Source organism: Ipomoea nil, unplaced genomic scaffold (genome assembly GCF_001879475.1).
Source record: "Ipomoea nil cultivar Tokyo-kokei standard unplaced genomic scaffold, Asagao_1.1 scaffold0688, whole genome shotgun sequence".
Classification (NCBI taxonomy): Eukaryota; Viridiplantae; Streptophyta; class Magnoliopsida; order Solanales; family Convolvulaceae; genus Ipomoea; species Ipomoea nil.
The window spans coordinates 3,725,787-3,748,956 of NW_017617116.1; the positions used below are offsets into that span (position 1 = coordinate 3,725,787).

General features: G+C 36.2%; 3 protein-coding genes and 1 long non-coding RNA gene across 5 annotated transcripts; 1 reads left to right on the top strand and 3 right to left on the bottom strand.

The window, feature by feature from the left end:
- The first annotated feature begins 91 nt into the window (after positions 1 to 91).
- On the top strand, positions 92 to 14,058 carry LOC109175501. The gene is made up of 2 exons (XR_002053280.1): positions 92 to 147; positions 13,952 to 14,058. It is a non-coding gene; the product is annotated as an uncharacterized LOC109175501 (long non-coding RNA).
- On the bottom strand, positions 135 to 2,108 carry LOC109175492 (potassium transporter 5-like). 2 transcript variants are annotated; one of them, XM_019324750.1, is made up of 5 exons: positions 2,017 to 2,108; positions 1,608 to 1,921; positions 1,416 to 1,530; positions 1,083 to 1,337; positions 135 to 1,006 (listed from the first exon to the last, which is right to left on the bottom strand). In XM_019324750.1, exons 1-5 carry the CDS (start codon positions 2,069 to 2,071, stop codon positions 135 to 137), a joined length of 1,611 nt encoding a protein of 536 aa, XP_019180295.1. In that variant the 5' UTR covers positions 2,072 to 2,108. The 2 variants fall into 2 exon arrangements, with proteins under 2 accessions (XP_019180295.1, XP_019180296.1); XM_019324751.1 differs by lacking the exon at positions 2,017 to 2,108 and having other exon boundaries at positions 1,416 to 1,525; positions 1,608 to 1,811.
- On the bottom strand, positions 5,258 to 8,171 carry LOC109175500 (potassium transporter 5-like). Its single transcript, XM_019324766.1, has 7 exons — positions 8,140 to 8,171; positions 7,537 to 8,005; positions 7,308 to 7,346; positions 6,894 to 7,207; positions 6,692 to 6,806; positions 6,340 to 6,594; positions 5,258 to 6,162 (listed from the first exon to the last, which is right to left on the bottom strand). The coding sequence occupies exons 2-7, from the start codon at positions 7,832 to 7,834 to the stop codon at positions 5,294 to 5,296; spliced, it is 1,890 nt and encodes a 629-aa protein (XP_019180311.1). The 5' UTR covers positions 7,835 to 8,005; positions 8,140 to 8,171; the 3' UTR covers positions 5,258 to 5,293.
- LOC109175491 (potassium transporter 5-like) lies at positions 13,761 to 21,960 on the bottom strand. The gene is made up of 13 exons (XM_019324749.1): positions 20,940 to 21,960; positions 20,732 to 20,862; positions 20,552 to 20,650; positions 19,834 to 19,937; positions 17,504 to 17,662; positions 17,037 to 17,212; positions 16,661 to 16,880; positions 16,316 to 16,564; positions 16,000 to 16,038; positions 15,586 to 15,899; positions 15,367 to 15,481; positions 15,027 to 15,281; positions 13,761 to 14,930 (listed from the first exon to the last, which is right to left on the bottom strand). The coding sequence occupies exons 5-13, from the start codon at positions 17,610 to 17,612 to the stop codon at positions 13,939 to 13,941; spliced, it is 2,469 nt and encodes an 822-aa protein (XP_019180294.1). The 5' UTR covers positions 17,613 to 17,662; positions 19,834 to 19,937; positions 20,552 to 20,650; positions 20,732 to 20,862; positions 20,940 to 21,960; the 3' UTR covers positions 13,761 to 13,938.
- Between the last annotated feature and the right edge of the window lie 1,210 nt (positions 21,961 to 23,170).

Genomic DNA, 23,170 nt, shown 5'->3' on the forward strand with positions numbered 1-23,170 from the left:
TATCAATAGTGCCAGACAAATTATAATCAACCAAGAAAAAATAGTTTCTATAACAAAAAATAGTTTCTATAACAGAAGCATAAAGCTAATTAAGTCTCTTGGAGAGCTGAGGATCGGACCAAACAACTTCATAATCATATTTCATAAGTCATGCCGACTCTCAAAAGCCGGTTTTGAGGAATCGCAAAAACTTTCTCTTCCTGCCTGAAATTCTTGCGCAGGAAACTGTAGAGGTAGTTAACCACAAACTTCTTGAAAAACCACGAATCCTGTTTCGCCTCCACCGCCGCTTCTCCCAACAGGTAGAACACGCCGCCGCCTTGCTCCGTCGCATGCTGCACAAACTGCACTTCTTCTTCCCAATCCGCCGGCGAAGCTTGTTCGGGAGCCACGAAATGCTCGTTCCTGATGAATTCCATGAGGTGACTCACCAGCTCCCCCTCGAACTCCTTGGACTCTCCCATTTTGTCATTGTAGCCATACCTGACCACGCAGCGAAACACGCGGTACTCCCTGGGTTCAAACTGCCGGAACAGAAACCGTTCCTCCGCCGCCACTTTACTAATGGGGAGATTCTTTATTGAAACCAAGACCACCACCGAGTGGAGCGACCGGATGTTGGAGACAAAGTGGGGGAAAATCGGCGGAATTCCTTGGACCAGCTCGGAGTATAGAAGCATGATTCCTGGCACTCTTTTCATGTCCGGATTCTGGGCTAAATCCCTCACGTACTCGCCTGAAACCTTATTCTTAAGCTCGAACGCGTAGCGTTCTTTGTACACGTAGTGCCATATCCCCATCACGATCATCAAAACCAAGGCCAATAGCAGCGGCAGGTACCCACCCTGCGTGAATTTGTACAAAGCCGCAGAAAGATAAAGGCCTTCAATGCCTATGAACACCAAGAAGAACAATGCGACCAACCAGATATTCGTCTTCCATATCACAAGCATTATCAGAGTCACCATGCAGGTGGTAATCACCATCACACTCATCACAGCAATCCCTTCATATATATGCATCAAAAAACCATTAATCATCACACAACATTATATATATATATATAATCAATCATATCGTACCATAAGCATGGCCGATCGCTGTTGAAGTATTGAAGACGAAAGTGACGACAACGCATAAGATCATGAGGATCCAATTCACCTCTGGGATGTAGACTTGACCTTCATACTTAGCAGAAGTGTGAATCACCTTCACTCTTGGGAAACACCCTAAGCTTAGAGATTGGGAGATGACCGCAAATGCTCCAGATATCAAAGCTTGACTAGCAATGATGGCAGCAAACACAGCCACAACAAACATCGGCCAATACAACCGATCTGCAACATGAAATTACACTAATTGTCATTATAGGCGACTTAAAATTAAGGTTTGGTTTGATTATTCAATTAACTTACCAGGGATTGAGTCATAAAACGTATTGGCAACATGGTCAGGGTACTTGGTGAGATATGCTGCTTGGCCACAATACGCAGTCAGCACGGCAGGAAAAACAACTCCCGAGAAACTAATCTGATACATATCATTTTAGAAATAATTGAAAACCCAATTTTTGTCTGAATTATAAATTATGGTTGCATTGTAATTACCTGAACAGCTCGAATATTAAAGTGGCCCAAATCAGCAAACATGGCTTCGGTCCCAGTGGTGCACAGAATAATCCCGCCAAGTGAAACCCACCCATCTTTACCATTTCTTCGGAAGTAGTCAACTATGTACTTGGGATTGAAAGCACGCAGAACCGTGATGTCGTGTTTGAATAGGTTGTATATACCGATCCCAGATATGAAAGAAAACCACAGACACAACACCGGCGCAAATGCATATCCAACTTTATCGGTCCCGAATCGTTGCACGCTGAAGAGCAGCACCAGTATCGCAATTGAAACCCCCATCACAGTGTCTGGATATATTGGATCACAAATCCCATTCAATATTATATATAATCCACTAATCACAAATATCATTATTAGTCTTTCGAATATAGTGATGAATTACCTTGACCGAGGGCTTTGATCCCGCTTACTGCAGAAAGAACTGCATGCAACAACATGTATGTACAAAATTAATTTTGGTTAACTAGCTTAGTAATGTATTATTGGGGGCGTAATCATTTTTTTTTTAATTTAATAATAAAAAGAAGGGAAAATAGCATATTTGTTAGCATCCATAAATCATTTTTTTTTTTTTAATAAAAGTTCGAAAATTTCTCCAATTTTCTAAAAAATGTAAGAATTCAACAACAAAAATAGAGAATGAAAACTGAAAAATTAAAAAACAAAAAAAAAAAAAAAAAAAAACAATTTTATGAAGAAAACCGGCCCCCGGTGTATTAGGGGATTTTGGATATTTGCTATTTAATTAAATTTAGACATCAAATTAATAACTTTCTCCCCAAAGGTCCCATGTCCGGACATGACAGAATATTTGGAAGAGATAAATTAGGGTAATTTAGCTGAACAAGAGGCTAGAAATCAAATTAATAAATTAAATATCAAATATATTGTTTTTGACATAAAGAAAATAAAATTCAATTCATAGCTAGCCCTACCTGAGATGCAAGGAGTGAGAACTCCATCTCCGATAAGCATTGAAGTTGCGAGGATAGTGACCAGAAACAACACAGTTTTGGCAGCCATACTCGACTCTAGCATCTGTTTTATCTTTTGCGCCCGTTTCAGTTGATTCGAAGGCGTCTCCAGCCGGTAATTTGACAGCTCTCTATCCTCCGGCTCCTGGTTCGGCCTCAAGCTCACCTTCGTATGCCGACACATCAGCGAATACAGCGCAAACGTCCCACCTGAACGTTATTACATCATATATATATATATATTGCTGATCCACCATACAGTAATATTATTAAATGTACAATTTTATTATCATTCGATGGATGAGGTATATATACCGTCGCCGTTGTCATTTGCCCACAAGACGATGCAGACGTACTTGACCAGAGGTACGAGGATTAGGGTGTAGATGATGAGGGACAGAACTCCGAGGATGTCGTTTTTGTTGCCGATCTTTGTGAACGTGCTGGAGTACACGTACAACGGGGAAGTCCCGATGTCGCCGTATATCACTCCGATGCACTGAAACGCCAAATGCAGTGTTCTCTGCCAGTTATCCTGCTCATTTTATCCAGAGATTCGACAAAATTTAGATGAAAATTAAGAAATAATTGTAATTATAATTAATCTCGATCAATCTCTAATAACATACCCTAGAGGAGGCATGGTGATGGCTGGGGGCGAAAGAAACTCTTCCTGCTTCCAAATTGAGGGAGTCAATATGACGCAACGAAGCTTTTCGATCTTTGAGTGTGGTAGTAATATTGTTTCCTGCGCCCAACGTCGTCTCATCGTCATCAACACTCGTCTCGTGGATTGTCGTGTCGGGCGCCATGTTTTCTCTGGTATCTACAGACCAAGCTACTACACTGCCGTTAAGGGTGATGATTGTTACGTTCCTTTTCAAAACCTAAACGTGTGTATATATACATATAAAATAGGGTCAATTCTCAAAATAAGAATAAAATATATGGTAGGAATACATTTTTGGAAAGATTTGATGTTTGGACATTAAAAGGAAAAAATTTATTGGATTACACTTTTTAACTTATTCTGCGTGTATGTACCGTGTAAAATTATTGATATCTACTAATCTACTAATTAATAATAACAACTGATAATGAAATGACAACCGACAGGAGTGGGGATGGGAAATTTTCACCCCGGAACCAGATGATGAAGTATCCGAGAGTGGTATAAATTTAGCCCCAACGTAACAAAAAGTGTTACAGTCAATGGGATAGTTGTTAGGGTCAAATACTGTCAAACATGCCTGCTATACTGCCCACCACGTTGCTCTCATTGTTCTATATGTAACAACTGTGTTGAACGCTTTGATCACCATTGCCCGGGCAAATTATGCCCTGGAAACGTGTTCACCTAGAATGGTGAACACAAGGTCAAACGACGTCGTTTTTAGGCAAAAAAAAAAAAAAAATCACGGATGTGGAGTTAACGGCGCGAGTTGATCAAATTATGATTTTTCTGTTATGAGATTATGAATTTTCATAAAATTCATAATCTCATAACAGAAAATTCATAATCGCATAACAGAAAATTCATAATCTCATAACAGAAAATTCATAATCTTATAACAGAAAATTCATAATCTCATGGTCCAAAGTGAATGTGTAGGCATGGTTCCAAAGTGAATGTGTAGGCATGGATTCATAATTTATAAATGCCTGTGATTTCGGACGGGAATGTGTAGGCATGGTTCCAAAGTGAATGTGCAGGCATGAATTCATAATTTATGAATGTTCGAAATCATTGTTCACCTCAAATTAAAGTGAAACCGCAAAATGTGAAAATGAAGAAGAAAAATCACGCAATTAATTAAGAAAAAAAAAAAAAAGATAACAGTGTACTAACACCGTTGGAACCATGTTCACCATTCATGGTGAACACGGTTCCATGGCATATCGCTCCCCATTGCCCGTGGGTGGGACAATGTATTGGAAATTAAAGGTAGGCATAAGCTTGCTATCCATTTGGAAGAAATAAAGAATGTCCTGCAGTAAGCTTGGTATAGTATGTAGTCCTCATAAATTAAGAACTTCATTCACGTACATACTCTCATTACTTTGTTCAATATCATTCATGTTTTCATCTAATGTGTTGTCAATAATGGCTGTTAGGCTTATAATCATGTATCCTTTGAGTATAAAATATCTAAAAACATAATAAGCCTCAGGTTATATACTTACTTTATGTCTCTTTTTTTGTATGCAAATAAATGTATACATTTTACTTTAAATGTTATACATTTCAATGTTATTAAACAAAACTAACCTTACACTGTTATATATAACACCGTTAGTATTTAATTCTAACATTATATTGATAACACATCATTATTATCATACACCTATATCAATCATATCTTTTCCTATTTTTTAATTATCATTTTATTAAAATTATTATATATTAATTTAATATTTAATTATATTTTAATTATCATATAATGTGTGAAATTTTACTATCAAGCTAGCTAACTTACCTTGACATGCATAAAAATAAATATATAGGAGCTGAGCCTAATATTAATTAATTGTTTCTTTAAAGAAAATGCATTAAAATTTTTTTGTATACCTACATACCAGATCGAATTGTAGCACAAAACAAAGTCTCGTAGAGATGGATCGAGCTGAGGATGGAACCAAATTAAACAACTTGGTAAGTCATATCGGCAACTAACACAACATCGATCATATTTGGTAAGTTATGCCGACTCTCAAAAGCCGATTTTGAGGAATCGCAAAAACTTTCTCCCCTCCCTGCCTGAAATTCTTGCGCAGGAAACTGTAGAGGTAGTTAACCACCAACTTCTTGAAAAACCACGAGTCCTGTTTCGCCTCCACCGCCGCTTCTCCCAGCAGGTAGAACACGCCGCCGCCTTGCTCCGTCGCACGCTGCACAAACTGCACTTCTTCTTCCCAATCCGCCGGCGAAGGTTTTTCGGGAGCCATGAAATGCTCGTCCCTGATAAATTCCATGAGGTGACTCACTAGCTCCCCCTCGAACTCCTTGGACTCTCCGATTTTGTCATTGTAGCCGTACCGGACCACGCAGCGGAACACGCGGTACTCCCTGGGTTCAAACTGCCGGAACAGAAACCGTTCCTCCGCCGCCACTTTACTAATGGGGAGATTCTTTATTGAAACCAACACCGAGTGAAGCGATCGGATGTTGGAGACAAAGTGGGGGAAAATCGGCGGAATTCCTTGGACTAGCTCGGAGTATAGAAGCATGATTTCTGGCACTCTTTTCATGTCCGGATTATTGGCTAAATCCCTCACGTACTCGCCTGAAACCTTATTCTTAAGCTCGAACGCGTAGCGTTCTTTGTACACGTAGTGCCATATCCCCATCACGATCATCAAAACCAAGGCCAATAGCAGCGGCAGGTACCCGCCCTGGGTGAATTTGTACAAAGCCGCCGAAAGATATAGGCCTTCAATGCCTATGAACACCAAGAAGAACAATGCGACCAACCAGATGTTTGTCTTCCATATCACAAGCATTATCAGAGTCACCATGAAGGTGGTGATCACCATCACACTCATCACAGCAATCCCTGCATATATATATATATGCATCAACAAACCATTCAACATCACAGAGAAATTATAGAATTTCCGACCACCTGAAAGTGATCTTAAATTATACACTTCAGGTGATCAGAAATTTCATAATTTCCAGTAGTGATATATATAAAAAATGTGGAGTCTGGCTATCTACAATCATATCGTACCATAAGCATGGCCGATCTGTGTTGTAGTTTTGAAGATGTAAGTGACGACAACGCATAAGATCATGAGGATCCAATTGATCTCTGGGATATAGACTTGACCTTCATACTTAGCAGAAGTGTGAATCACCTTCACTCTTGGGAAACACCCTAAGCTTAGAGATTGGGAGATGACCGCAAATGCTCCAGATATCAAAGCTTGACTGGCAATAATAGCAGCCAACACAGCCACAACAAACATCGGCCAATACAGCGGATCTGCAACATTAAAACTTATTCTTACTATTATATATAGGTGATTGAATTGAATTGAATAATATATAGATTAATACTAAGGTTTAATTATTCAACTTACCAGGGATTGATTCATAAAATGTATTGGCGACGTGATCAGGATACTTGGTGAGATATGCTGCTTGGCCACAATACGCAGTCAGCACGGCAGGAAAAACAACTCCCGAGAAACTAATCTGATACATATCATTTTAGAAATAATTGAAAATCCAATTTTTTTCTATTCAATCTTGAATTTTAAATTATGGTTGCATTGTAATTACCTGAACAGCTCGAATATTAAAGTGGCCCAAATCAGCAAACATGGCTTCGGTCCCAGTGATGCATAGAACAATTCCGCCAAGTGAAACCCACCCTTCTTTACCATTTCTGCTGAAGTAGTCAACTATGTACATGGGATTGAAAGCACACAGAACCATGATGTCGTGCTTAAAAAGGTTGTACAGACCAATCCCACTTATGAAGGAAAACCACAGACACAAGGCTGGCGCAAACGCATATCCCACTTTATCTGTTCCAAATCGCTGCACGCTAAAGAGCAGCACCAATATCGCAATAGAAACCCACATCACAGTATCTATATCACAAATAACCCCATTCACTATTATATATAATAATCCATGGGTATGAAGTGAACTAATATCATTTTTAGTCTTTCGAGTATAGTAATGAATTACCTTCACCGAGGGCTTTGATCCCACTCACTGCAGAAAGAACTGCATACAACAACATGTATATACAAAATTAATTTTGATTAACTAGCTTAATTAGTAATAGTTGGATTGCACATTAATGGCTATATGCTAACACGTGGACCGTAGTCGCTTATAGATGACGTTAAGATTCAAATTGAAGCATGTGCTCCATAGTTGAATTGCACGTTAATGGCTATATGCTCGACAATACCTGAGATGCAAGGAGTGAGAATTCCATCTCCGATAAGCATTGAAGTTGCGAGGATAGTGACCAGAAACAACACAGTTTTGGCAGCCATACTCGACTCTAGCTTCTGCTTTATCTTCTGCGCCCGTCTCAGATGATTCGTTGGCGTCTCCAGCCTGTAGTTTGACAGCTCTCTATCCTCCGGCTCCTCGTTCGGCCGCAAGCTCACCTTCGTATGCCGACACATCACCGAATACAGCGCAAACGTTCCACCGTCGCCGTTGTCATTTGCCCACAAGACAATGAAGACGTACTTGAGCATTGGTACGAGGATTATAGTGTAGATGATGAGGGACAGAACTCCGAGGATGTCGTTTTTGTTGTCAATCTTTCTGAACGTGCTGGAGTACACGTACAATGGGGAAGTCCCGATGTCCCCGTATATCACTCCGATGCACTGAAACGCCAAATGCAGCGTTTTCTGCCAGTTATCCTGCCCATTGAGATCGAGATTAAAAATTACATAAAATTAATATTATAAATTAATAATAATATACAGTACAATAATAACTTTTTAGTATTGATTTGAAACTAATCTGGATCTCGATCTCTATATCTGCAGCTTACCCAAAAAGGAGCATGGTGATGGGCGGGAGCGAAAGAAACTCTCCCAGCCTCCAAATTCAGGGAGTCAACACGATGCAGTTTTGGCCACGAAGCCGTAGAAATATTGTTTTCCACGTCAGCCGTCTCATCCTCGTCAACAATTGTGTCGTCATCATCATATATACGCCCATGGACTGTTGTCGTGTCGTCCGCCATGTTTCTCCAGTATCTACTCACCAAGCTAAGCTATACTACGTTGCGCTCTAGTACAATGATTGTTCTGTTCCTTTTCGATCACAACCTATAATCTCTCTCTCTATATATATAATATATGTGAAATTACCTTGTAGATGAGATCATGGAATTAATTTTTGGTAAGGATTGAATTTAATGAATTAGGAAATATTTAACTAAGTATTTTTTTGAAAACAACATTAAATATTTAATTCCAAAAACTAATAGATCGAAGTAATTTCCACTTTTGAATTGAGATATATATATACTAGTTTTTTTAAACGCTTTGCGCGAATGAGATAGTGTCTCATGATTATTTTTAAATAAGTATTTCAAAGTATATCAATGCAATATTATATAGGAGATGTTTATGCATAGGTAAATAAATGTTGAATTTGTTTATTTAAATCGGTAATTTAAAGTATATAAATTCAAGACAATATATGAGATATTGATTATAATTGTCACTAAAATAAATGTTTGCAACTTTGTAATAACGCTAGTCTAAATACTTAGTCTTAAAGCGATAGTCTAAATAAATACTACTTTCGATTTTAATTTCTCTAATTTTTCTTAATTTTCATTTGGATAGCATTGTCATTGTTTTATCTTCAGTACATGTCCTCTCGTTTTTAATTTTTTTATTGGATATATTTTTTAAAAATATATATAATCTTTATTACTCTTAAGGTAAATAAGAAATAAATTAGTACTACAGATTGTATTTATAGATTATATACTTTGTGTTTTACTTATTGTACATCCTACATTTATTTTCAAATGTGTCCCTTTACCGCGTTTAAAATTATTCAATTCTTGATTATCAATTTAATGTAATACTTTTTTTTTTTTGTGACTAGAATGATTTTTTTGACCTAATGAAACACAAAGAGTCAATATCGCCTCCACTCAGGCTCAAACCCATCCAATCTTGGTGTCATTAGACCACAAGGTTTTGGCTACTAGAATGATTTTTAACTTAATGCAATATTTTTTTCTTTTTATGCCAATGGTAAAATGGCTATCAATTGATTGTACTAATTCTTTTTTTGACATTTACATATATTGATGATTTTTAATGAAAAAATATTTTGCATAATTGTAGTTATTATATGCCTGATTTGTATACACTTTTTCTATTAATTTTTTTCTATACATTATGCTACAAGTATTCTACTATACAAGTTTTTAATTTAGAAAAAATTCTTACTATTATAAGTTCTGTTAACTTTATCCATTAATCTTACCATGCATATGCATATACAATATATTCTTATATTTTTCAATGGTAATAATGTATGTAAACATTATGGCCTTGTTTGGCAATCAAAGGTTAGCGATTAGCGGATAGCGGATATCGGATTGTGATAACGGGTTTGACTAGCAGATTGTATCAACGGTTTGTAAAAAGATATTTGGTAACATTAGATGTTTAATGTTACATTAATGGTTAACATGTAAAATGACTCAAAAAGATATTTGGAGAAAACCGCTGGTTAACCAAACATGGTCTTTGGCATTTTGACCATGGTCAAAATGCCGAAGGTAGTGGTGGATCTGCCATATCCAAACATGGTCTATATATTGGAGTAATATAAGAAATAAGTTTGATTTTCTTTAGATTTTAATTAAATGTTACTATAATTATATTTAGTAATTTATCATACCTAAAATTTTCCTTTAAAAAAAAAATCATACTTAAAATTTTAACTTTGACAATATCAATCATACCATAATTATTACTCAAAATTGTGTTGCTTTCATATTAACTTAGTCCGTTCACAAAATTTGTTAGCATATAAGCATATTCAAGTGCTAGTAGCAAGCTCATATATGATGTTATAATTTGTGGTATTCCAATAAAGCTGATGGATAGGAAAAATAGGTAAAACTGATGGATTTAATTAATCAGGATAGACCGAATTAATAAATTGAATAAATTAAGGATAATGTAAATGGATAGGAAAAATAGGTAAAATGGGTGTTGTAGGGTCACAGAGACCAAATGTTGTATTAGACAATGATTCCAAATGTTGTATTAGACAATGATTGTGAAGCTATTACAATGGCAAAGTAATGCTATTAGACAAGTAAATTAGGACAAGATAGCAAGTGATTATGGATATGATGTCGTAAAGGGACAAAATAGATTCTTTTTATACCCAAATGAGACCCATAACTGCCCACCTAAAGAGGAGGGGAGAGTTACAACGGCCTCTGACCGTGTTCGGGTGGGTCGATCGAGGGCTCACCTGAAGGGTCGACACCGAGACGATCCGGGTCAAGCGCGGGGCTTAACCCCGAGGCCCTGAGTCTTCTACGCTCCGTTTTTTCTGAGTCAGTTTGCTCCATTCCCAATATGTTCATCAATAATATTTTAGTGTTGATTTGAGCATTATAATTAATCTCGATAAGATCTCTATCAGATCACCCTAGAGGAGGCACGGTGATGACTTGGGGGGGGGGGGGGGGGGGAAGGCATGGTGAGTAAAATTTTGAAAAGATTTTTATGTTTGGACAAGAAAAGGAAAATTTTCACTTGATTATCCTTTTAAACTATTCTGCGTGTATATACCGTGTAAAATTGTTGATATATACTAATTAATAATATATAATAAATATAATTACAACTAATAATGGGATGGCAACTGGACGGGACGAGGCGGGGAGTATTATTATGAACTACTTTTATTATTTTGTAGGGATATATATAGGCCATTATACTTAAAATTTCAAATCCAATCAAACAATAGACTCATCAATTTTTCCAGTAATTTTATTTTCACCATCCAAACAATGAAATCATCTTTCTAATAATTGATTTCCTATGGAATTTCAATTCTATTTCCTCTAAAATATTTTTCGCAAATCAAATGGATTGTAAAAACCTTTGGCCATTTAAAATATGGTTTAACCCACTTTTCATCTAAATCGACCCTATTCAAGTCTAATGAATTTAACCAGTGTTTTTTTGGATTTCACCCAAATTTTGCCTACTCGTTATGTTGTTGTATATGCGTTGAACGCTTTGATCGCCATTGCCCGTGGGTGGGACAATATAATGTATTGGAAAGGTAGGCGTAAGCTTGCTATTAGTCTGGAAGAATGGCCAATAAGCATGCATGCATGGTTTCTATTCATATCGGACCATGGGAAAATGCAATTGGATTAATTAAAATATCATATGTATTTCCATTCATTTTATCATAGGTTCATAATGTTATTTGTATATGTTAATAAAAATAAAGCTTAATGTATATAAATATTACACTAAAGTAATGATTTTATGTACTTATAAATTTATTTAAAAAATAAAAATATATCAATATGGATGTCATTCAAAAGATCTTAATTAGATGGAAGATGTGGTCATAATATTCATTGGGACTTGGGCAGAGTATTCTTTCAATCATTCTTCCATGGATCATGGTTTCACACATTTGTTTGAACTATAAATAAAAAGTAAATTACTTGAAAATACATTATTTTTATATATTATTAAATAATGTACATTCAGTACACAAATAATATACTTTTAATATATTAAAAATGTATATCCTATTCGTAGTTCACAAGTTTACGTGAATCATGATCACACAATAAATTACCGTATTCTTTGGGCTCATCTTGGATCGTTATGCTGTGCATCCGTGTGCACCATGCATGGTGCATACGGATGCAAAAACAACGTCGTTTTGATTAAAAACGCGTGTTCCACTTAAAAAAAAAAAAATCAGTTTCGATTCTCCTCAACAGCATTATGTTGTTCATTGATTCTGGATATTTAGACGGAAATCGAAACTGATTTTTTTTTTCATTCATACTGGATATTTAGTACATTCATTATAGATATTTAGTTCATTCATTATGAATTTTTAGTTCATTCATTCTGAATTTTTAGTTCATTAATTCTGGATTTTTAGTTCATTGAGCCGGGAGTCGAAATTAATTTTTTTTAAGTGGACGCGCGTTCATGCATGGTGTACACGGATGCACGGCATAATTTGCCGCTCATCTTGTGTTTGTGGATTTTGATTTATGGGTTTTACTTGAATGAGCTCTCAGTAGACAGAATTGGGTATTTGATTTAATTTGTGTATGGCGGTTTAGGCGTGAGCCCATAGTTTATATTTTAGGGTTTTTTGGGCTTGAGAAGGATGGGCCTTAACAATATTGACTTCTAGTGGGCTGCAGTTTCATTTGGTCTTTATTTGCTTTTGGTTTTGATTTTAAATTTGAAATGCTTCGTGCTTTAGGCCTTGGGCCAATTTTTAATACTAGCATGGGTCTTTTTTGTATTATCTGGGGTATGCCCTCCTAGTGGATTTGTACAAATGTTTGTTCGGCTTTAATAAATTTACATTCACCCAAAAAAAAAAAAAAACTCTGTTGTGCCTTTCGCTTACTGTTGTGTAAACATTAGACTGATAATGAAATCAATCGAGATTGGTATTAGTTGGAGTTTTGGATAGTATTGTATAATTGATTTGGAAGTGCAAAGTACCTAATAAAACCTTGCTCTCCTCACTCTAGACGCCTAATAATTATGACTCATCAATTCATCATACATTTGTAATAATGTTCTAATATGCTTGTGTCCAATAAATAAGTACTTTATAGGACCAAAATAGAGGGTTGATACTATATTTAAAATTTAATTTAATACATTACTCTTGGAACCCCAAGCTACTGAGAACTTCTATCTTTCAATTTTGTTGAGGATTATAGCACTTGATTTTACACCAACAATTGTGTAGCCATTTTGAGTGCAAATTATATAAAGTAATACATGTATTTTTTTATTTTTTTGAGAGTAAAGCAATACATGTATAATTTTACTCTCAAATTAGGATTTTTTTAAAATAAAAAAAAAAATAAAAATTTACTGAAAATAATTACACTAAACATTGAAATACCCCACATAATAAATATATACGAGTATAATATTGTTCCATTAAAGCGAATGCACCAAAACTAAACTGGTACCAGACAATCTAATCAGATTGTCATACAGTATGCCGGCTACTTAATGGTTCAAAGATCGATCGTTTATACGCAGACTATGTGATCAGTGAGTGCAAGACATTACGACGACACTTTGAAATATTGTCTTTTAAATTTGTCCCAAGACCAGTGAATCACTGTGCTCATGCTTTGGCTAAAGCTACTCGTTCTCAAACTAGTCCAATTAGTTAGATTTTGAATATTCCTAATTGTATTGCGCATTTGATTTAATAAAGTATTGCTTTTGGTTTTCAAAAAAAATCTAATCAACTAAGAAAACAGTGTTTCTATGACAGCCATTCTAATCAACTAAGAAAACAGAGTTTCTATGACAGAAGCACAAGGCAACGTCTCTTGGAGGGTTGAGGACCAAACAACTGCAAACAGAGTATAACACTGTTCCATTAAAGCAAATGCATCAAAACTACATAAACTGGTACCAGACAATCTAATCAACTAAGAAAACAGTGTTTCTATGACAGACATTCTAATCAACTAAGAAAAGAGAGTTTCTATGACAGAAGTACAAAGCAAAGTCTCCTGGAGGGATGAGGACCAAACAACTTCATCAGCAACACAGCATCATATTTCGTAGGTCATGCCTACTCTCAAATGTCGATCCTGAGGAACTGCAAAAACATTCTCCTCCTGCCTGAAATTCTTGCGCAGGAAACTGTAGACATAGTTAACCACGACCTTCTTGAAAAAACAAGAGTCATGTTTTGCCCGCACTGTTGCTTCTCCCAACAGGTAGAACACGCCGCCCTGCTCCTTCGCACGCTGCACAAACTGCGCGTCTTCTTCCCAACCCGTGACTGCCTCGTGGGTCCGGGTGGAGGAAACTGTATGAATTGAGGCCGAGGATAAACGAGCTGACGTGTTTTGTAGACTTTCATCGACCTGTTCGGTAGACAAGGTCAATTCCCTGTGCGGCAAAGGTTGTTCCAACGGGCTGCCAGTGATGAAATGCTCTTGCCGGATGAAATCCATGAGGTGATCCACCAGCTGCCCCTCGAACTCCGTTGGCTCCCCGATTTTGTCATTGTAGCCATAGCGAACCACGCAGCGGAAAATGCGGTACTCCCTGGGCCCAACCTGCCTGAACAGGAACCGTTCCTCTGGCACCAATTTACTGACGGGGAGATACTTTATCGAAACCAGGACAACGACAGAGTGGAGTGATCGTACGTTGGAGACATAGTGCGGGAAAATCAGCGGAATTCCTTCAACCAGCTCCGAGTACAGAAGCATGATTCCTGGCACTCTTTTCACATCGGGATTCTGGGCTAAATCTGTCACGTACTCGCTGGAAACCTTGTTACGCTCGAACAAGTAGCGTTCCTTGTACACGTAGTGCCATACCAGCATGATGAGCATCAAAACCAAGGCAAACAGCAACGGGAGGTATCCACCCTGCGTGAATTTGTACAGAACAGCCGAAACATATATGCCTTCAATGGTGATGAAGGCCCCGAAAAACAATGCAACCAGCCAGATGTTTGTCTTCCATATCACCAGCATTATTAGACTCACCATGCAGGTGGTGATCATCATCACATTCATCACAGCAATCCCTGCATGGCATGGCATGGCATGGCAGAACATAATAAATGAGCAAAACATAATATATATATAAAGTAAATGTGCAGTCTCACTATTTACAATCATACCATAAGCATTGTTGATCTGTGTTGTAGTTTTGAAGCTGTAAGTGACGACGACGCACAAGGTCATGAGGATCCAATTGACCTCTGGAATGTAGACTTGACCTTCATACTTACTAGAAGTGTGAATCACCTTCACTCTTGGGAAACACCCTAAGCTTAGAGATTGTGAGATGATGGCAAATGCTCCAGATATCAAAGCTTGGCTGGCTATGATGGCAGCCACCACAGCAATAGCAAACATCGGCCAGTACAGCGGATCTGCAACATGAAAACTCGATGTCATTATAGGTGACTTACAGTTAACTGAATTCACATATTTATAAGGTTTAATTATTCAACTTACCAGGGATTGAGTCATAAAATGTATTGGCGACGTGGTCAGGGTACTTGGTGAGGTATGCAGCTTGGCCACAATATGCAGTCAGCACTGCAGGAAGAACCACTCCCGAGAAACTAATCTGATAACATTTTAGAAATTGAAAACCCAAATGAATTTAAATATCTAAATTTTTTTAATAACAAATTAAAACAAGGTTTTTAGAGGTATTTTAATTGTAATTACCTGAACAGCTCGAACATTAAAGTGGCCCAAGTCAGCAAACATGGCTTCCGTCCCAGTAATGCACAGGACAATTCCGCCAAGTGAAACCCACCCATCTTTACCATTTCTGCGGAAGTAGTCAACTATATACTTGGGATTGAAAGCACGCAAGACCGTGATGTCATGCTTGAAAAGATTGTACAGACCTATCCCAGTTATGAACGAAAACCACAGACACAACGCCGGCGCAAATGCATATCCCACTTTATCTGTCCCAAATTGCTGCACACTAAAGAGCAGCACCAGTATTGCAATTGAAATCCACATCACAGCACCTACATCACAAATCCCATCGACCATTATAATTCATGTTAATGTCATTTTTAGTCTTTCAAGTATAGTTAATACAATACAGATTTGGTAGTGGTCGATTACCTTCACCAAGGCTTTTGACCCCACTCACAGCAGAAAGAACTGCAGAAGGAACATGTAGCAAATTATTTTTTGTTAACTGGTTATATATATATATAATAAAAATACATTAAACAAAATATATATACATAAGTGTGTAAAATTATAGACCATATTGCGCATGAGTATATACACATATAAATATAATTAATTAAGTGCTATCCCATAATATACTTTATTTTTGTTCAAATATAGTTGGATATTATAACTTTTTTTCTTAAATTATGCAAAATATGCTATTTTCCCATAAAGAAAATAAAATTCATAGCTTGTTGGGTACCTGAGACGCAAGGAGTGAGAACTCCATCGCCGATAACCATGGAAGTTGCGAGGATGGTGATTATGAACAACACAGTTTTGGCAACCATACTCGACTCCAGCTTCTGCTTTATCTTCTGCGCCCGTCTCAGCTGATTCGATGGCGTCTCCAGCCGGTAGTTCGACAGCTCTCTATCCTCCGGCTCCTCGTTCGGCCTCAAGCTCACCTTCGTATGCCGACACATCAGCGAATACAGCGCAAACGTTCCACCTGAAAGTTATTATTGTTTAGCATATAGTATGTAAATAATGGTTTGTAACAATATAATACAATGCATTAAGAATCTTTCATAAAGTAGAGGTATACCATCGCCGTTGTCATTTGCCCACAAGATGATGCAGACATACTTGAGCAGAGGTACGAGGATTATGGTGTAGATGACGAGGGACAGAACCCCAAGGATGTCATTTATGTTGTCGATTTTTGTAAACGTGCTGCTGTAAACATACAACGGGGAAGTCCCGATGTCGCCGAATATCACCCCGATGCACTGAAATGCTAAATGCAGCGTTCTCTGCCAGTTATCCTACCAAGAAAGTGTCAAGTTGAAAAATTAGATACAACTTTATATTATTGAATTTTTTGTCAAGTAAAAAACTCGCAGCCCTAAAACCCTAATCTGTGATCCTTTATGATTCACCCCAATCTGTGTATAATGATCTCTATGAAGTCATCTACTTACCCTAGAGGAAGCACGGTGATGGCTGGGAGCGAAAGAAACTCTTCCAGCTTCCAACCTCAGAGAGTCAACACGACGCAGTTTCGACCAGGAAACCTTTCTACCTGTGAGTCTGGTAGTGGTATTGTTTCCTGCTGCCAATGTCTCGTCATCATCAACACTTATCTCATGATGATCATCTGTATAGCCATGCATTGTCGTTTCATCAGCCAAGTTTTTTTCAAAATAAGTAGGAGTTATACAGACTACTGAAATGCACAGGAGAGGGCTGAGAGAAAGAGAGAGAGAGAGATATGCACAGGAGAGGGCTGAGAGAAAGAGAATGAGATATGCACAGGAGAGGGCGGAGAGAAAGAGAGTGAGACATTGAGATGGGGAGTTCTACTGTTACTCTAATAATAATAAAAATAATAATAATAATAATAATAATAATACTAAAACTAATAATAGTAATACTAAAACCTTTCTACCTGTGAGTCTGGTAGTGGTATTGTTTCCTGCTGCCAATGTCTCGCCGTCATCAACACTTGTCTCATGATGATCATCTGTATGGCCACGCATTGTCGTTTCATCAGCCATGTTTTTTCAAAATAAGTAGGAATTATACAGACTACTGAAATGCACAGGAGAGGGCTGAGAGGAAGAGAGAGTGAGATATGCACAGGAGAGGGCTGAGAGAAAGAGGAGTGAGATAATGCACAGGAGAGGGCTGAGAGAAAGAGAGAGTGAGATATGCACAGGAGAGGGCTGAGAGAAAGAGAGCGAGATATGCACAGGAGAGGGCTGAGAGAAAGAAAGAGTGAGATATTGAGATGGGGAGTTCTATTGTTACTCTAATAAAAAAAAAAAAAAAATAATAATAATAATAATACTAATACTAAAACTAATAATAGTAATAGTAACAATAGTGGTAGTAGTAGCAATAATAGTAAAAGGAATAATACCTATACCCATGTTTTCTCAAAATAAGTAGGAATTATACAGAGTACTGAAATGCACAGGAGAGGGCTGAGTAGTAGTAAATAGTAAAAGGAATAATATAGCCAAGTTTTTTTCAAAATAATAGTAAAAGGAATAATACTAACTATAGTAATAATAAAAATTATTGGGGTAGTAATAAATTAATAATAGTAATAAGAATACAAATAATTGATTAACATTACCATTGTTAGATTATATTTGACAATACAAATAAAACTAAATTTTATAAATTAAATATTTACTAAAAATTATATTAAACAGTAACTAAAGGTAAGATTATGCATTCCTAATGGACAAATATACAAAGTGAAACAGTCTACCCACACTCAGATTGAATTTAGGGTCTAGAAAGACCCTAACAATTAGGATGTCCCTCATTTAGTGTATGGACCATAAGGAATGCAACCAGATACAAATCTGTGTTCCCATGCATAAACAACTAAGGAACTCCTAAATCAATTAACAAATACCAAGACTATTCATATTAGGCAAATGTCCATAATCGAGCTAAAGATCCATTGCTAATGACATAACCCTAAACTGCCAGAAAACTCACACCAAAATGACAGGATCAAAATGACAAAATAACAACTTTTAACTAAAACATGGAAGCACAACACTGTTGTAAGGCAAAATACAAAGTTCAGATATACAGGGGCATTAAGAAATAAGGTTCAGTTTGGTACAACATAATGCAAAATCCAAAGGCAACTAAAGCATAAACAATATTGGCTTTTGGGAAGAGTTGCAGTGCCAAGTGTCTTAAACATAGATATACATCAAAAAACATATAATGAAAATCCCATACCTGAATTAAGAGGCAGTTACAAGTGTCTCTACCACAAATGCTGCATAGGGAAATGGAGTTCAGCAACTCCACCTTTTAGTCTTCCAACACCCAAAATATTAGCCTGCATATAATAGTATTAAATAAGGGTATCATATTGGGATCAACAGGTATTCAAGTCAATAATTTGAAATTTAAAAACTGTTGTGATTCCTCAGCACAGAAACTACCTCTCTCTCTCTCTCTCTCTCTCTCTCTCTCTCTCTATATATATATATATATATATATATATATATATATATATATATATATATATATAGTTATATTTAATAAAGTACTCAGGACTTTGAAGATGCATTCATGTTGGAGTTCTAGAAATTGGGTATTTGCTTTTAGTGGATTGAAAAAAATTTATATCCAGAACTGGATATCATCAATTCATCACATGCCAAAACCTTAATTTTAAATGTTAGTAAGCAAACACATGTCAACCTTAGGTTTGAAACATAACAAATTACATATTAATATTTGGAAGAAAAAAAAAAAAAAAAAAACTCATATGAACTGATATGTTCAATTAGACAGTCTGGTGGACTATAAGACAAAGTGATAGATTTTTCTAGTTTAAAAAGTCTTTTCAAATTATTTTTGTTTGTATGCAATTTGGATCAGATTGTCAGGCATTGGTGGTTTTCGTTTCAGTATGCAAAGAACTAATGATTTGCATGGATTAGCATTTCAGCATTTTACTTTAACCAATATTAAAGTTCAAATTTATATTATCTATGCAGAGCTGGAACGTCCCCATCTTAGAGAGTTAGAGGTCACATCAGTATATAATTATATATGTTCAATATATATTCTATCTTATATTTATTTTTCTTACTACCACAAACTCAGGTAAAGTTCAATCAAAAAAGAAAGTCAGCTAAAATTCAACTCAGAAAGCAAATGAGGAAATTAAAAGGATCAACCATCATTGCAGGCAAGAAGAAGCAACAAACACCTAACAAAGGTAAAGTGTCACATTACCTTCAACTGAGTTAGATTAATGAAACTTATAGTGCTGATATACTTCATATCTCTTTTCTCCTTGCTTGGATATGATTTATACACCAAAAATAAAACCCACATACCTGCAAAGAGAATAATATATGTCAGATGTAATGTTATCTACCATTCCAATTTCAATAAATGTATGATCCTATCATGTAGGAGATGCTTTCGTTTTGGTGTTTCTTTATGATATTGTTTTGATGGAGTAAGGTCCCTTTTCTCATAAAATCAAAAAATAAATAAATAAATAATTGAAGTGTTCAATTAATCAAAACATATGCAAATATTAGTGTTCAATTTAACAAATTCTATGTTTACACTAAAAGCATACGTATTTTTAAACTACACAAAAAGAAAATGAAAACTTAAATTATATGATTGATACTGCATAGCCAGCCTTATACTATTGATTAACATTACCCTTGTTAGATTTTAGACCGAGCATCACACTGGTGAGATACTACTAATAATAATAATAATGATACTAACAATGAATAATTGAGTATGATGCCTTGTCAATCAGACGATTAGATCTGTTAATTCTACACTCTGAAAAAGTATTTGAAGAATCATATCTGCAATGAATTATTTTAAAGTATTGGAAAGTGGAAATACAAAATGACAAGCTTAATTTGTTGTATAGGCAACCAAACATTAGATAAAATAATAATTAAAAATTCATCTACTCATGCACCTTCCTCCAATAGGATTTCCAAATGACGGAAAAGCGTGCCTGAAGAGAATGATGATCCCAGTATATCATTTGATATACGTATACTCTGCTGCTCCATGGCTTCATGAATCAGGAAAAAGTTTAGGAAGATAAACTAATCATCAAGTAAGAAAAACTAGAAAAGGGTGTGGCATTTCAAACCTGTGCCCCACCCCCATTCAAGTGTCCACTCACGAGTGACTGGGTCCTTGTGCACTGCTTTTGCAAGCCCCACTGAAGATGCTCCTTTTCCAGTGGTATAAACAGCTTGCTGCCTTGTTTCCTCAACATACCTTTAAAAGATGTTTCTATTGTTAAATTACCAGTCATTGTCGATACTCAACAAATAAGTCATTTTGAAAATTCTTACTGAAATTTTGACTTGGTTGTCCCTAGATCACCTTAGAGAAGTACAGTAATGTCTCCTCACAGCCAATGTTCCCCTTCAACATTTTTATCTTGGCCCCCAAAACGTCTCATGACCTAACATTAATGGGGCAATGGATTTAACAATATGAATTCCAGTACAAGTTTTTAAAAGTATAGCAAGAGAAATTAGTACTCTAACTCCTGCATCAGATGGAACAACTTGCCAATAGATAATACAGAGTAAACTTGATTGAAAAAGGGGGAAAGCAGCATACCCTCTCTCCAATTCTTGGATCTTTTGCCAACTCCTCTATTTCTTCTTTGTCCTCTTGAGTTAATTTGTAAACTGAAAAGAGATCATGTTTCTTTGTGACATAATTTGCTTCAATAACAGTGGCAAACACAGGAAATCCATTCTAGTATTCAAATACAAGTCAAAATTGTTTGTATATATCCCTGTGACTTCCTGAAAATCAAGAGATAGGAAAAGGCCTGCAAATCAGAACAAACAATTTGAGAAACAAACAGGACAATCTGGGAAACTGTTAACATATTTAAGAAACTCAGCAAGCTAACCTTACCATCATGATGGTATTATATTGGAGATAGTTCAGTTATTTAAACAACTTCGTAGGTTACCTGAGCATCTAGCTGTATTTGTCTAGAAGTTCAAATAATTCAGTTTTAGGATTAATTTAGCTACACGGCACACGCATTCAAAGCACATATAGAGCAGAGCACATCAGAATGACAATTAACCATTAAAAAAGCTAACACAAAGAGGATACCACAAACATGTGCTTCTAGTGAACTTTCATATAACAAGTTAACAACTCTGTTAATATGCATCGGCACAGAAGATCTAGAAGTTCAAATAATTCAGTTTTAGGATTACTTTAGCTACACAGATTTAAAGCACATATAGAATAGAGCACAGCAGAATGACAATTAAACATTAGAAAAGCTAACACCAAGAAGATACAACAAACATGTACTTCTAGTGAACTTTCATGTAAAAAGTTAACTACTCTGTTAAAATGCATATGTAAAAGTTCAAATAATTCAGTTTTAGGATTACTTTAGCTACACACATTCAAAGCACATATGGAATAGAGCCCCGTAAAATAACAATTAAAAAAGCTAACAAAAGTTACCACAAACATGTGCTTCTAGTGAACTTTCTGTTAACCTGCAAAGACACCTAGAGACAATAAAAAGAATAAACATCATGGGGATAATTTTCCCCAAAAATGTTAAAACTAAATTTTTCTGGAAAAAATTATTCAAAAATCTTCGAAAATAATACAAAATGGAAAATTTTCCAAAAACTTTAAAATTTTGAATTTTCTGGAAAAAAATCGTAAAAGAAAAACACAAATAAAGTAAAATGTTATATATTTTCATGGCTAGAGGCTTTGCGGCTTTGATGGCAGCCTTTGAGAAGCGAACCGACGGACGGCGGTGACTGAAGAAATCAAGAATGTTGAAGCCTAGAAGGAGATCTAGGATTTCCTGAGTATAGAGTTGAAGGGAATGAGTGATTGAGAGGTTCTGAAACTCTGAAAGAAAGAGATCAGAGGGGACTCTCAAGCGAGAGGGTTTGAGAATGAGCAGCGATTAGGCGAAGGAGGAGTCACGGAGAGGCTGAGAGACAGTGCGGGGGTGAGAGGCAGAGAGGGGGCTCAGTCACATGGAGAAGGCTTGGGCATTTTGAGTTTTGGTTTGTTTTTTTTGGGCAAAACCAATCAATCAGAACAAGAAGTGAAAAAGGATAATTCTGAGAGAAATCTCATGATTTAGTGCTTCACCTGATTCTAATTTGAATCTAAGAAAACAGAAAAACTATTCCAGGGATAGCAAACTTTAAAAACTGTATGTATAGCCAAAACTAAATAGAGATGGTAGTTAAATTCAAAAACTAAAGCACCTGATAAGATGTAAACCAGTATACCCAAAAAACACTCTTAAACGATGCTAAAAAAAATAGATTTTCAATTCCATTGTTTTAATTTTTGGAAGTTAAAACTGTACAGCTATGAAGTCTCAGATACATTGTAATAAGATGCAATTTTTTTTAAATAACCCCTTTTCAGTTAAAAAGTTAACATCAAGCACCAATTTGTAGAATGAGACTTGTGATCAATGTTGAAGATCAAACAGCAAGCTCCAGATGGATCACAATGAGTGTAATCAATTAACACTTAAAATAAGATTTGAGCCATGTTCTAACCA